At 50.1% G+C, this 15,185-nt stretch overlaps 1 protein-coding gene across 1 annotated transcript; it reads left to right on the plus strand.

The window, feature by feature from the left end:
* Positions 1 to 283: 283 nt before the first annotated feature.
* Positions 284 to 14,677, plus strand: NRIP3 (nuclear receptor interacting protein 3). Its single transcript, XM_059848873.1, has 7 exons — positions 284 to 531; positions 6,946 to 7,122; positions 8,314 to 8,396; positions 10,823 to 10,962; positions 11,315 to 11,367; positions 11,460 to 11,557; positions 12,855 to 14,677. The coding sequence occupies exons 1-7, from the start codon at positions 358 to 360 to the stop codon at positions 12,865 to 12,867; spliced, it is 738 nt and encodes a 245-aa protein (XP_059704856.1). The 5' UTR covers positions 284 to 357; the 3' UTR covers positions 12,868 to 14,677.
* Positions 14,678 to 15,185: the final 508 nt, after the last annotated feature.

Genomic DNA, 15,185 nt, shown 5'->3' on the forward strand with positions numbered 1-15,185 from the left:
CACAGAGTGCCGGGCAGTGTCCCCTGCGGTGTCACCAGCCCCGCACGCAGGACGCTCCCGCCGTGCAGCTCTCCCAGCTCGGTGCTCCTCTGCTCTCCGCCGTCCGTGCGGGCTCTGGGAGCCGCGCAGTGCCCGCGGCCAGTGGGGAGGGAGGGCGGGGATGTGTTCCCCATGTGTTATCCCTGGAGCAGCCCAGCTCCCCCCGCCGGGCGCCGCGCTGTGCGCAGCCCTGGGGCCGCGGTACCTGCCGCCCGCCGCCCGCGTCACCGCGCCCGCCGTATAAAGCGCGGCCGGCCGCGCATCCCCTGCGCTGCTCCCGGCTGCTCGCCCAGCCAGCCGCTCACAGAGGCAGCAGAGATGTTTTATTCGGGCATCCTGACAGAGCCGAGCAGGAAAGAAGTGGAGATAAGGGAAGCGGCGTCTCTCCGCCAGCAGAGGAGGATGAAGCAGGCGGTTCAGTTTATCCACAAGGATTCTGCAGATCTCCTCCCTCTGGACGGGCTGAAGAAGCTGGGCACGTCGAAGGATACTGTAAGGCTCTATTGTGTTTATTGGAAGGCGACTTAAGGAGCTGATAGGGCAGCGTCCGTGTCTTCCTTCACGCTGTTTTTCTGTTAGGAGAAGTTGGTTGCGTGAGGGAACTGATTGTAAAAAATGGGACTTGGGTATGTAAAAGGAAGGGGGTAGAAATATGATGGTAGTTCTAGCATGTAAATCGAAGGGAGTAGAAATATGGTAGTTATAACCACAGCTGTTTTCTTCTAGTAAGTACTTTTAGATACCTGGCCAGAGGTAATAGCATTTAATTTTTTTAAATTATTTTTTTAACTTTTGCATGAAAATGGCATTCTGTTTGAAGCACAAAATTCCTCTCTGGTCAGAGTAAGTCAAAATGGCTTCATACAATGCATACATACACACACATGTTGGCCTGTAATCTATATGTACACACAACACACAATCATAGAGATTCAGTGAAGTATAGTCACTGGTACTTCAAAATATAAAACTCTCAAGATCACGCTTCAATAAAGGCCAATGCATATATGGGGTTTCTTAAACCAAAGACACATAGTTTTAGGTTTAAAATATTTCCATATGCAGTGATCTATGTGATCCTGTACTTGGTGTTATTCACCGTGTCTGGGGGCTGGAGAGCATTTCTAAATACTGTGCAAATATTTCAGCTTTCTCTACTGGAAAGGATACTCCAATGTAACATCAAAAGTTCTGACATAAGGAGAAAAATTTAGAAAATGTATCTACCAGGGAGATCTCCTTTAGGTTTTTTGCCCAAGTGTTGAAAATATCTTGCACCTTGCACCTTGCACAGTACTTGCTTTTCTTCCAATGCTTGATATGGGTTTTATTGAAAACCAAAGCAAATATTTTTATTTTTAGTGTTTTGTTTTGTCAGAGCCTTCTTGCTCAGCTGAGTTAGGCTTGGCTCTGCCTGCCTGAGACAAGTGGAGTGAGTTGGCTGTTCTCTGCAGAGCACGTGGAGGTGATTTTTTTGATATCCAAAGGGTTTTGCAATTGTAGGAAGTGAAGCTCCTGCCCAGGGAAAGGCTCAGAAGGAGCTTTCCTGGTCACCACTGAATTGCAGCTCTCCAGCAGGGAGTTGAAGTGCTTTTCAGGGAGAGACGGCTTTATTACTGTTTTCAGCAGAGTCTAAATGACATTTTGTGGCTCTGTGAGCCCCAGTGAGCAGGGCTGAGTCCCTGATGTGGGTTCTGCTCTGCCCAGGTAAGAATCAACAGGTAGCAGGAGCCGGGGCACTGAGCACTGAAGTCCACTGCCCTGCAGAGCGAGGACCAGGCTTTGTACCAGCACCAGGGGCAGAGCAGGGGCTCCTTGACACCACCTTGGATACAGAAATGTCCCTCCAGGTGTCGTCCCTGCTCCTCTGCCATGGCTGCAGCACCATCCCTGCTGCACCCACAGCCCCTGCGAGGAGAATCTGCCTGGGGGGGCTCTCTCCAGGGATGTGCCAAAGCCCTGTGGAGGGCCACAGCTCCCAGAGGCCTCCAAGAACAAAAAGAAGGAGCAATGTGGCAGAGGTGAGATGCCCATCTGGCTGCTGGGGCTGGGGTGAGACCCCAGCTGGTCTGGGCCACCCCACTGCAAAATGGCCCTGGTCCCCACGCCACAGTGGAGGTGATGGCACAGTGGGTACATGTGGCCAGGGCTCCCTTGGCCACAGCCTGCTGCCCCGTGGGGTGTGCAGGGAGTGCCCAGAGTGAAAGCACTGGCACTGGACTGTTCCCACAGCAGCACAGAGGATCCCGTGGATTTCCGAGACGTGTCCCAGGGGTGTGTTGCAGGGAAGCGATGCTGCCACACTCACCCCTCACACAGCCAGGGTGGGAAAGGGCACTGCGAGAGGACATAGTGTGTGTCCCCACTGCTGTGGCTGCCTGGATGCCACAAGGGCTGTCCCCAGAAGGAGTAGGAGATTGTGCATCTCTAGACTGGAGACCCTCCAGAATATGGGACTTCGCTTTGGCGTGGCCCCAAATTGAGAGGCCCATGCCCAGAGGGACTGAGCTGCATGATCAGGAGGCCCAGGGCACCAGAGCTCTTGGCCAAGGTGTTTGCATGGCCTCCTTGGTTGTGCATGTCCCCACAGAGCAGCAGGTTTCTGTGCTGGAGCTGCGTGCAGCCGTGGTGACGCGGGCACTCGGGGCTCCTGGCGTGCCCAGCGTTATTAATGCAGGGTTTCCCCTGGGGCTCTTCCAGCAGCCTTGGCAGGAGCAGAGACGAGGGAACAGCTCCTCAGAGATGGTGACAGGTGGTGAGAACAGATCCTGTCTGTCACTGTGGCAGCTGGCAGCAAGCACTGCAGCTCTGGGGAGAAATCCTCTTCCTTGTGGCTCTGGTGGGGGGGTGCTGTGCACAGCCAAGCTGCAGCAGGTCAGCAGGGTGGGTGTGCTGGCATCCTCGTCTGTGTGCCATCACTCAGCTCTCCTGGTGATGCTGTGCAGTGTGCTGGCATCCTCATCTGTGTGCCATCACTCAGCTGTCCTGGTGATGCTGTGCACAGGCAGGTTTGAGAAATGCTTCTTGTGATCATCCATTTCAATGCTCTCATCATTCCCAGTGAATTACTCTGGCTCAGAGAGAACTCCAGCTCCCTTGTTCCCTTTATGTACTGCCCTCTGTCCAGTATGACATCAAGCTATAGCAAAGCAAACACTGAATTTGGCAAATGTTATGCTGGATGTAGAGAACAGAAATGGCTTTGTTTTCATGACTCTTCCCTCTATTAGTGTCTTTCCTGAAGCCCAAAAACCAGCCTGAGATGGTCTTTAGCTGGGATGGGGCTTCCTGACAGGGTAACCATGGCCCCCTTCCCAGCCTGGACAGGGTGTCCTGGCTCTTGCAGCTCCTCCTGGTGCTCTGACACGTGTCCCTTGCCCCCAGAGCCCCCAGACCAGTTTGGAGCAGCTTTGTCTGGAACAGCCCTGCATCATTTGACAACCTGGGAAGCAGAGTTATAAATAGTAACAAAAGCAGCAACAGCAACAAAAGCCTTTCCCATTTCCATCACACCCTCAGACCTCCCCTGGGCACCCTCAGCACAACCCTGGGTAGCCCGTAGCCCCAGCCCCAGCTCCCCTCTGCTGGGGCAGCACTGGATGAACTGCAGCACGTTCTGGTGTCCCCAGTCCCCTGCTGTGCACACCCCAGAGTTTGGCGTGTCCTGCCTGAAATGCAAAAAGCTCTGATGCTGTGTGCTCTGCCTTGCCCAGAGAGCTGGCTGCTGCCTGGGCACACAGGGGGTCAGGGGGCAGCTCTGTCCCCCCTCATCACCCTGAGAGAGGGGATGACAGCTCAGGATGCTGTCAGGGACATGTGAGTTTGGAAGAAGGGTGGGAAGAAGAGAGAGAAATTGATTATTTCTTGGGATTAGCTCTGTCAATGATTAAAACTCTTCTGTCTCTCCCCCTCTACTGTCTAGGTACAGAAGAAAGGGCAAACCTCCTGAGATGGGTTTGTGGAGGAGGGGAGCTGGTGTCCTCCCTGACTTTCACCTCCACCTCAGTGAAACTGTTGATGGGTCTTGTTATCTAGAAGCCAAATAGAGGGAAACCTGCCAGAGAAATGAATACTGCAAGCTGCAGCAATGCACTTGCTTACAAATCACAGAGGAACAAAGCTGGGCAGAATTATTTGTGCTTTTGACAGACAGTGGTAAATAAGGTCAGCAATAGATGGTGCCTCCACTCTCTCCTTTTGGTTTCCACTGTGACATTCTTAGGGGATCATAACTTTTTGCAAATATTGGGGTTGGAAATGGACCCATCTTATGAAAAAATCCTGATTTGTATTTAAGTAGTGCTGAATGATACTAGGAAAACTTTTTTTTTTTGCTGACACAATGAAATGTAACATTCTCTACTTTTATAAAACCTTCAACAGTTTTTTGCAATGCAAGGGAATATTGTGTCAGGTGATCTGGGTTCCTTTGAACACTGCCAGGCCCACACTGGGGGAGAACACAGTTGCCTTCCCCACTGCTGTCAGGAGGAGGTTTTCCTCCTCTCTCTCCCTCCCTCCCAGACATGGTCTGCTTGCAGTTTGCCAGCAAAATGTGCATTTGCAAATGTCCCCTGGCCACATTATCCATTTACCAAGTACGTATCCATCACTGGAGTCATCTCTGTGACAAACATCCCTCACTCTGGTGCACACAAGAGTCAGGGGAAATCCAAGTTAAAGCAAACTAATTAATAGCCTGAGACAGGATGGTGCTGCAGGGAACCTTTCCAGTCCCCTGCTGCCAGATTATTGCTGTATTGGAGCGCAACATAAGGAATATTTGTTCCCCCAGAGGCAGGATTTGCTGCGGTTTTCAGAAGGGCAAGTGTCAACAAAAGACAATCCCATTTGTGCTTGTGACTCCTGAGAGATGGATTTTTTTCCTTTTGGAGATGGATCCCATGTAAGATTCATAAAAACCAGGGCTTGAGAAAACCCATATATGTTACTGATTAACAATCCATAGGAGAACTCGTAGTTAAAAAAAATTGGTTGAATTCAATGGTAGATGACAATTAAAACAGCAGTGAGGACTGCATTGGAAATGGAGGCCAGGCAGAACAGAAGAGCACCCAGACTGTCCTGGATGATGGCATTCAGAAATTTCTCTTGGTCCTGCCTGAGTAAGGCTGAGCAAAAGGAGGTGCCCACTGTGTGACAGGCTGTCTTCTGGCCAGCTGGGTGAACCTCATCCATTTATTTCTAAATCTTTTCTTTTGCTGTTTTTAAATGATGTGAAGAATTAGTGTTCCAGCTCTGTTCCTGAGCTGCAGTCAAACCTAAAGGGTGAAAAGGACATCCCATCCACTGTCAGAAAACCCTGGCCTGCATTTTTGCTCTGGTGAGGAGCACTGGAGGTGATCACAGGGCTGGAGGTGACCACAGTGATCACAGTGCTGACTGCACCTACGGATTCTGTCTCATACCTCGCTTCCAAAGTGATCTGCTTGTCCCCCCCACAGGGCCCAGTACCAGTGAAGCCAGTGCCTGCCTTCAGTGCACTTAAGGAATGCTGGTTTCTGCTGTTTGGCCTCCCTGGGAAGACAGCACCATGTCAGATGTGATTCCCCCCCATCAGGAGTTACTGCTTAGACTCAGGATGTGATCTGCAGCAGGTTGGTCAGACACAGCACCTGCAACCCCAAAGGGCCACAGGATTTTATTTCAAGCAGCAGAAAGCGGGAGGGTGGACAGTGGGGACACGAGGAGCTGACATGTCCCAGTGCCCACTGGTGCTGCTGCAGCTGCCCCAGCCCATCAGCCTGGCCCAGCCCCGCTGCCCGCGCTGCGCTCACAGCGCGATCTGAAGCGCCAGCGTGGCTGCAGCTACTGTAGGATGATGCCAGGTTGCATCAGACTTCTGGAAGTGGTGTTATTGAACATGCTGTGCACATGGATGGGTGCTGGCAACTCAGGGAGCCACGGCCTGAGGTTTGCAAAGTTATCCTGACTCTGATATTCCCTTGGGATGAGGAGGTTTGCTGGTTCCGATGTCTCTGCAGACACACAGGCAGGTTTCACATCAATGCAAAAATTCAGGGATAAGCCAGTAAAATGTCTCACCATGGAGAAATTAAAATCAGAAGGAAAGGCATTAATGGGGAGGGCAGATTAGTCGGGCAGAGAAATGAGCAGATAATCAGGCAGAGTCATTTCACCTCCAGCAGAGTGTGTGCATCCATCTGAGATGAACATTAAACATAAAAACGCTTTTGGGAAAGAGGTTGGAGGAGATCTTGAGAGGCAACATACTTCTCCCAGAGCAAACGGAAATAACATAGAGAGAGAAGTGCTGGGAATTCTGGGAGAATACCTACCTGTCTCAGATGAGCTTACCTCTTTCTTTTCTCTCCCTTTCCTCTTGTGGTATGGCACTCAGGATTGGTCCCATTTAGCAGCTAAATAAAAGTACAGGGGGAAGAGGCACAGAGGGCAATTTTAGACATTCTTTGTACTAAGGTGGTATGAATATCATTGGAAAGGTGGTTTGTTACATCTTAATTTTTCACATCATTATGGAATTCCCTTCATCAAGAGATGAAGGCAGTTGTGGTTGAAACACCAGCTTGAAAAGGCTGTACTTGTTTGGATTCCTACATGCAATCAAATCTTGATTTTGAGTTTGGTAAAAGATAAGGCATCCCTCCAAGGTCTCAAAGGTTGATAGTTTGAAAGTATTATTCCCTTTGCAAAACAAAGTTCTTTTCAGTCAAAGACAGGTAAGCCAGAACTAGCTGGGAAGAATAGCTGTAGTCTGGGAATTAGGGAGAGTGAGACTTTAGGAGCTGCTTCCAATGGCAGCAGTGCTGGCCCATGGGCACCACAGGCAGTCTGGTGGCACAGGCCACTGTGTGGCTTTCCTCTGACTTCAGCCTGCTCTTCTGTGTGTGCTCTCCCTCATAGCAACCACATAACATCCTGCAGAAGCGCCTGATGGAGACAAACTTATCCAAGTTCCGAGGCAGCCGAGGCAGCTGGGCTCCCAAGGATCTCTCACCACAGACCAACAAGCTGAACCAAACCAAACTGGACAGCCCGGGGAAAACTGAGGATGAAGAGCTCATAGTGGTGAGCTGCCAGGTAATCATCCCTCCACAGACTTTTGGGGTTTTTTTGCTGCAGACTTTATTTCCCACGGTCTCAGGCTGTGCTCTTGCTCTCTGTGTTTCCCAGTCAGGTTTGTGCTCCCACAGGACTGTCACAGCTCTGGGGATACACTCCCTTTGCAGCTCCAGGCTGCTGTGGCAGAGATGCTCACCTGAGAATCACAGAGAAAACTGGTGTGATGGGTGTCTTCCCTTGCACATCAGGGCAGAGGGGATAGCTAAGCTGGGGCAGCATGCTGAAATGCTGGGGTGTAATTATCCATGGCAAATCCCTGTGCTCACAGCCTGCTTGTTTTCCTCAAGTGCCATCCCTATTTTCTTTGCCCAGGGGCAATTTCATATTTCTCTTCCTTAGCCCCATGCTCATTTGTATTTCCCACCCTCCACAGCATTCCCTCCTGCCTGGGCTGCCCCATCTGCTCTCTGCAGGGGCAAATTGTGGAAACCCAGGGCACCAGGAATATTTCTCTGTCTGCTCTGGGGTGCCTTGACCCCCAGGGGAGCACTGACTTTGACCCTCATTCATGGAGAAAGTTTCCTAGACTTCAAGATAGACTAGAAGTGAGAAATAGATTATAGAGAGTAGTGTGGGTACATCACTTGGCAAGAAATTTAGGTTTTGGGATTTTTAGTATGTCGTGGATGGAAGCAAGATGAAGGGCACAGGGTGTCGTCCTGGCTTTCTTCTTCTTGGTTCTTCTTCCTTCTTCTCCATGGGTTTGGGTGGCATTTTGTAATTGGGCAGAAAACTCTGCATTGCAGCTCTTTGGGGTCAGTTATTGGGTTAAAAGGGAAAATAATCCAGGTGTCAGTTCTTAATTGGATAGTTTAATCTTAAAAGACCTTGCAACAAGAGATAGTTGGCCATTTTGTGCCTTGCTAATGAAAAGCTGCAGAACTCACAGTAGTGAGACTGTTTTACTGATAAGAAATAATAAACACCCGAGTCCAAACATGAACTACTGTCTCAAGTGCCTTCAATCCAGACCCAGAGAAACTGATACAAGTGAGCCAGGAAGGGCTCAGGACCCCACGTGCATCTGAGCAAGCAGGGGAGCAGGGATGAGCTGGCATGAGGAGAGTTCATGGGCATCAGAGCTCCTGGACACTCTGGTGCTCATCCTGCATCCCACACATCATTCCCCATCTCTTCTTGCTCTTGCAGTGTGCGGGGAAGGAGCTGAAGGCCGTGGTGGACACCGGCTCACAGCACAACCTCATGTCATCTGCCTGCCTGGACAGGCTAGGGTAAATATCCTGGATTTCTGCTCTGCAGGAGCAGGGCACCTGGCAGCACAGGCGGTGTCCTGGGGCTGGGGCTCTGCCCATGTCAGTGATGGTCATTCTAGAAGGGCTGGGCAAGCCCCTCACCCTCCTGTTACAACCAAATCCTGTCCCAGTTTAAATGGCAGGGAGGTGGAACAGAATAGGGTGCCACCCTATTCGCCTCTGAGGGAATCCCTTCAGAGGGTGGGATGTATTCATATTTTTTCACTGCCTGCTTGTCACTCAGTGCCTCACAAAACAGCTGAACCTTCCTTCCCCAGCCTTCTGTGTCCCCAGGGCAGCCCAGCTCAGCTCTGCAGGCTTCCGTGGCAGGGCAGGGACCAGGCTGCTGGACATGCCCCCAGCCTGCTGGCCCAGTGATGTATTTACATTTTCCAATGTAAAGAAGCTGTGTGCATGCATGTTCTCAGAACTGGGTATCTGATGCTGCTCCCAGTTACAAATTTCTCCCGGTTAAAGGAAAAGGAAAGGTATTTATGGATTGTTAGAGGTGTCTGACAGCCATTTGCAGCAAAACTCAGTCATCTCTGAGGAAAAGGACCAGGCATCAGCTCACAGGATATCAAGGAGGTTTTGGCACTTTATTCCCATGGAGTCATTGCTTTTTGCAGCTAACTTGCAATAATTATGAATAAAAAGAAAATTACACCTGCTCACTGAGCACTTCTGCATGGCCCTGATTGAATGGTGCCTGTTCTCTCCCAACATTAATTACTTCTTTGCACAGCAGTGCTGAGTGACTGGAAGGTGGCTGTGCTTAATACAACCTCGTCACAACCTGTGGAGCTGCTCAGGCAAGCTCAGGATGGCCACACGATGGCATTTGGAGGCATTCCATGCTCTGGGGCAGTTCCTCAGCTCCCTGTGTTTGTTCCATGTGCCCAGTGTAGTTCTTGCAGCACTGCTGTGCTGCAGCAGCCCTGCCCTTTGAAGAGCACTAGGAGAGGTCAGAGCCTGCTTCTGCTGCAGGTCTCAGGGCACCCGGTGCCTCAAAGCAGCACTTGTGTGTCTGATGCTCAGGCTCAATTCCCCCTTTCTTTTTCAAAGACTTTTTGTGTCTTGTCATGATGCCAGTCACTCTCTCCCCCTCACCCTGAGGAAAGCAGCAGAGCAGGCTCACAGCTTGCCAGTATGAGAAACCCCTGTGGAGCTGTAGGAGGAGCAGGAGGCAGCCAAGGAACTCACCAACTTCTGATTGATGTGGTCCTGCTGAGTTTTAAGGCCAGACTCCAAGAAAGCAGCAGAGGGGATCCAGCTCCTTTTCCCTGCTACCCCTCACAGTCCTTGCACCTGTGTTAAATGGTGTGGGCAATGCCCACCTCAGTCCTGGAGCCTCTGAGGAGGCTGGCCCCCAGGACAGATGGACAGACAGACACAAGCAGTGCTGCAATGCGGCTCAGTAGAAAGGTACCTCAAATAGCTGAAATTTGATCTGGCTTTTATCTGAGGGAGAGATCTGCACCTCAAACAGCCTTTCCATTAGATCCTAGTTCAGTTTAAAAGAGAAACTGAAGCTAAATATTTAATTAGTATTGTCAGACTGCTTCAAAGGGTGCAGATAAAAACTGTACCTGAGGTATCTCTGACATCCTTTTTTGTTTTCTTTGGGCTGAATGTGATTGATCTGTCCCCATTTCCTCAGAACAAAGCACTTAACAAACTAACAAACCTGGATTGGGCCACCCTGGATGTGAGGCATGTTTGGCATGGAGAAAAGGGGACTCAGGGCGTACCTTATTACTCTCTACAATTCCCCAAAAGGAGGCTCAAGTGAGGTAATGAGTGACAGGACCAGAGGAAATGGCTTCATGTTGTGCCATGTGAGGCTTAGTTTGGGTATCAGGAAAAATTTCTTCCCTGCAAGGGTGGTCAGGCCGTGGAACAAAAGCTGCTCAGTGAAGTGGTGGCATCACCACGCCTAGAATGTTCAAAATATGTGTGGGTGTGGCATCTGGGGACACAGCTGGACTCGATGACCTTAGAGGTCTGTTCCAGCCTCAGCATTTCTATGATTCCATGGGGACACAGTGTCAGCTCCACTCATGGAAGCTGGAGTGAACTAACCCTCCCTTACACCCACACTGCATTAGAAGCAATTCTGTATTCTCTGAGTCTCAGCAAAATGTAGAAAAGAGATTCCTCTGGTAAAACCCAAAATGCAGCACAGAGCTGTGCTTGGGCAGCATAGTGGGTCATGCTGAGGCCTGCTGGCTGCCTGCAGAGCACCCCCACAGAACCTGCCAGGGAAGCAGCTTTCCAACAACAGCGTGGTAAATGAGCAAGGTAAGAGCACTTCAGGTGAAAGCACCCTCCAAACACCATTTGCTCCTTGCTGGAACAGACAAGCCATGGCCATTTGATGTTAGGAGAATTTTCAATGCCCACAGGTTAAAGGAGCATCTGAAAGCACTCCCTGTGGAAGAGGAGATGGTTTCCTTGCCAAACAAGGTGAAAGCCATCGGGCAGATCGAGCGTCTGTCGCTCACGGTGGGAGCGGTCCCCGTGGAGTGCGCGGCCCTGGTCGTGGGTGAGTGCACAACCCTCTGCTCCTGCTCCCTGGGCTGCTTCCTCTCACCCCAGCAGGAAAAACAGAGCTTTAGGAAGATGTTAAAATCCAAACAGAGTAAGATCTTGTTTGGATCCCCAGAGGGAAGGGGGAGGATGTGTTCACAAGCTTGGCTTTGCCATGCTGATGGAGCAACCACTGCAGGCACATCTGCCTGCCCTCCTGTGCCCTCCTGCTCTCCTTTGAGTCAGTCCCTTTATAAACAGGGTTTTGCTTAGCAAAGCAACCACGAAGGAAGGATGGAGTCACTGACAAAAAGCCCAGGAGGGCATTTTGAATGTATAAATCTGAAATGTCCTGTTTTTTTTTTCAGAAGACAACGACCAACCCTTTTCCTTTGGGCTGCAGACACTGAAGTCTCTGAAGGTAGGAGTTTTCCAGCAGGATGCTGATGGGGGAGCTGAGACCACTCTAACTTGCAGTTTTCCCTCTTACCTAAAGACATTTATTCTCTCCAGTGTGTCATAAACATGGAGAAGCACCACCTCGTTCTGGGGCAGATGGACAGGGAGGAAATCCCGTTTGTGGGCGTTGACAGTGCTGAGGCAGGAGAGCAGTAAGTAGCCTGGGGAGGTGAGCTGCATGTGCATCCCTCAGCCTGCTGGCTGTGCCCCCTGGCAGGGCCACACAGAGCTGCCAGACCCTTTGCTGGAGGTGACTGAGAGGTCAATGGCCCAGGCAGAAATTGTTTGCACCAGCTCATCAAATTTTGAAACGGAGTCCCGATTTTTGGCAGCCTTTGTCAGCTTTTGCTGCTTTTTTTCTCCTAGTAAACATTGTGCATCAAAGCGGGTGTCTGACAAGACATGCACAGGGGAATGCCTTAGGAAATGTGCTTTTTGGAGGTCACCAAAAAGACTCCTTGAGGCTGCTTTGACAGCATTCACAAACAAATCTTTGTCTGGAAAATATTTATGAAGAGAGGCCAACAAACCCACATGAATGTTTGAGAGAGAGATCCTGCCTGCAGATAATGGTGTTGCCACTTCTCCCCCATTACCCCAGCAGCCCTCCTGCCAGTTCCTCCTGGTGTCCCAGATTTTTCCAGCCTTATCTCACTAAAGAAAGATAAATATGTGCTGCACCTTCTAAATGTGTGGAGCCGTGGTGGCTGGCCCTGCAGGCAAGCAGGCAGGGCTAACCCCCTCCTCCCAGGCACTGCATGGGGCTCTCTTGCAGGGTGCTGTGAATAAGAGATGTTTCACTGATTGCTGCTCTGACTCACCGCGCCGGCGGGCACCGAGTGCCTGACAGGGCGTTTGCGCTTCGGTGCCTCGGCAGGCAGCGCTTGTGGCTGCTCAGCCATGAGCAACCTAAAAAACCTTCGCTCACCGCTTAAGAAAGTGTGTCTGCTGGGTGATGTAGGTCAGCACCTTCTTTAGCTGCCTGTCGCGACCAACCCCGGGGTTTGGGATGTCCGCAGCCCCATGCAGCTCAAACCTGCCGTGCTGGGAGCTGCCGGGCTCCAGGCGCCTCGGAGGGAGCGGGCACGGAGCGCCCCTCCCTCCGCTGGTTGTGTCCAGGGGGAGCGCAGCCGGGATGTAGGGGCTGGTCCATGTCAGGAGCAGAGCGCGGGTGTCCCTGCTCCGTGCCCAGGTCACCCACCTGCCGTGTGGCCGGGACAGCGTGTGAGCCCTGGGGACAGCGTGTGAGCCGGGCACACACCTTGGGGGAGCCACAGCCCGGGCTCCCTGTCTCCTTTGGAACGCAGATAGACAGACACAGCGTGGCTCTGTCATCCCTGCACTGATAAATTATTTCTTAGAACTGCTTTCAAGGCAAAATTATGCTGCCTTTTTTTTTTCCCAAAAAATGCACCTGTTTTACTAAATGTCTTTTCCTTCTTGTTTCAGTTTGGAGGCATAAAGAGAAATTGAAACGTCATCCCCACGCAGGAGCTTGATATCAAAGAAATCCTGTGCAGCTGTTCCAGATGAAACAGCAACATGCAGCTTTGAAAACATTTATACTAGGCTACAGCTTGAGTAGAGCTAAATGAAATCCTGTTTGTAGCCAGTAATTTAGAGATATTGTCATGTTCATCTATAGGTTTTGAGAAACAAACGTGCTTATTTTCTGGACTTTTCTATATGGTGTCCTCTTTATTACAAACAGTTGAGAAAACCATATGAATTTCTTCTGATGAGAAAAATACTTTTTATAGTGGCCTCATATGAGTAATTGTACTTAGCTGTGATTAGAGGCTATCAGAATGAGATTTTTATTAATGATTTTTCCAGGGGCTAAGCATTTATATTCACTTAATTGATATTGCCACATTCAAATGGCCATTACCAGGAAGTTACTCAGAGTAAAATAACAATGTTAATACCACCCAGGAATTATAGCTCATCCTGTTAGCATAGTATTGTTGCCATGTAATTAGGGATGCAACTGCTGGCTTGATGACAAAGAGCAATTGCAGAATTATTAATGGGTTATAGGCTTCTCTGCAGTGGCATGGCAGAAGCACAGTAACAGGGTCTGGAAGAGCTCCCAGGGTGATCTCCCAGTGTGGGGCTGGCACCAGTGCTGGGGCTTGAGATGCTCTGGGCAAGTCTTGGCTGCCTTCCTGCGGGGGCAGTCAAGTAAATCAATCATTACACTGGGCCAAAAAGCAACAAAGGAGCACAGAATTGTGCTGTCTGGAAAGCAGCAGTGCCCTTGGCTGCCCCTGCCACCAGGACCTGTGCCTCTCCCTGCCCAGCCAGCACCCAGCCTGAAGCCCCTGCAGCACCCTGGTCACGGCTGGTGCAGGTTATTGACTCCAGCTGCACTTCAGCGCTGCTCCCAGAAATGCCATGTTTTTTATACCTGTCTACAAACTCCTTGGGTTCTTAAGTGCAACCCTTGATGACCCTCAGGGGAGGTGGGAGTTTTTGCCAGGCCAAGCACTTCATTTGGTGTCACTGTCCTGCTGCTTCCCGTGCCACACAGTATTGCCTGGGGGAGCCTGGCCTTGCACAAACGCAGCTTTCTATGTTTTCAAAACCTGCTGGGAATGAATTGCTGTCATCTGCTGAAGAGGCATCTCTAAAATTCAGAATAATCTGCCTGTGATGTTGTGCATCTGCTGATGGCCAGTCCTGCTGCAGCTGGATCCTTAAGGGATGCAGTTGTGCTGCTCTGGTAGCTCTGACTTTCCAAAAGCGCTTTGGCCCCACATCAGCTGCAAGCACTGCTGGCATTCCCACTTTGGAATCCTCTTGATGGTTCTGGCTGAGAATCAGGAAGTTTTGTCATCTCATGGCCTTTGGCAGCCAGGCTCCTGCCAGCTGATCCAGTGTGTGCCCACCCTACCATCCCATGCCTGCCAGAGCATCTCAGCTGCAGCTTTATCCCCTGCAGTGGGTTTGAACCTCTTTTCGATATTGGGTATATCCAGCAAACCTGAACTATCTGTATTTTGAGCTATTTTCTATTTTGGTGATAAGTTTCAGTGCTTTCTCTACATACAGTATTTTATATAACACAGCTATAAATATAAATATATATATATTTACAGGGTTGGGCTGCCCAGGGTAGTCCCACTGATGTGTTGTAGAAATATTTAACTAAATATGAAATATATTTGATTATTTTATATGCTATGAGTTTGGTATTTTGGTACTTTTTTCTTTCTGTGCATATTACTGTGCTAAATGTCAAGATAAATCTAAATAAAGTTACACCATTATTGCCGTTTATTTGTGAGCTTGAAATCCCAACCTTCTGTGGCCATGGCTCTCCTTCCTGAGGGAAGAATGAGATCCATGAGACCCTGCTGTTTCCAGGTTTACCCTTTGGACAGCTGTTTTGGTGTTTATGCTGTGTTCAGTTAGCTTACAGGATGGATGGGAGAGTCCTTTGTAAACTCTGGAAAGCTGGGAAAAGAAAGGGGCCAGAACATGAGAGGTGAGGCGTGAGTGCCACAGCTATGAGGCCACAGGCAGAGGTCAGGGTCTTCCCCAAAGCTTTGAGTCTGGATTTAGGGACTCTTGTCTCTGCCTGGATGGTTTCAGGATGCTTCAGCAGTAGTTGAGCTCTGTCTTATTATGAGAAATTATCCTTTCACCTATTCCAAGTCCCACAGCAACAACCTTTGGTGGAGCAGCCATACTCCATGCCCAGGGAAATTGGTTCTCCTCAATGCTGGGCTGGCATTTTCTCTGAGCATGGAAAGAAACCAGGCTCCAGCAATAAAA

This window comes from Haemorhous mexicanus, chromosome 6 (assembly GCF_027477595.1).
Source record: "Haemorhous mexicanus isolate bHaeMex1 chromosome 6, bHaeMex1.pri, whole genome shotgun sequence".
In the NCBI taxonomy this organism is placed as follows: Eukaryota; Metazoa; Chordata; class Aves; order Passeriformes; family Fringillidae; genus Haemorhous; species Haemorhous mexicanus.

What these genes read in the sequence shown, in the direction of transcription:
- NRIP3 (XM_059848873.1), top strand. Translation starts at nt 358, where the DNA reads ATGTTTTATTCGGGCATCCTGACAGAGCCGAGCAGGAAAGAAGTGGAG. An exon ending in TGGGCACGTCGAAGGATACT is followed by an intron (nt 532 to 6,945) that starts GTAAGGCTCTAT and finishes TCTCCCTCATAG; the next exon opens with CAACCACATAACATCCTGCA. An exon ending in GCCTGCCTGGACAGGCTAGG is followed by an intron (nt 8,397 to 10,822) that starts GTAAATATCCTG and finishes CAATGCCCACAG; the next exon opens with GTTAAAGGAGCATCTGAAAG.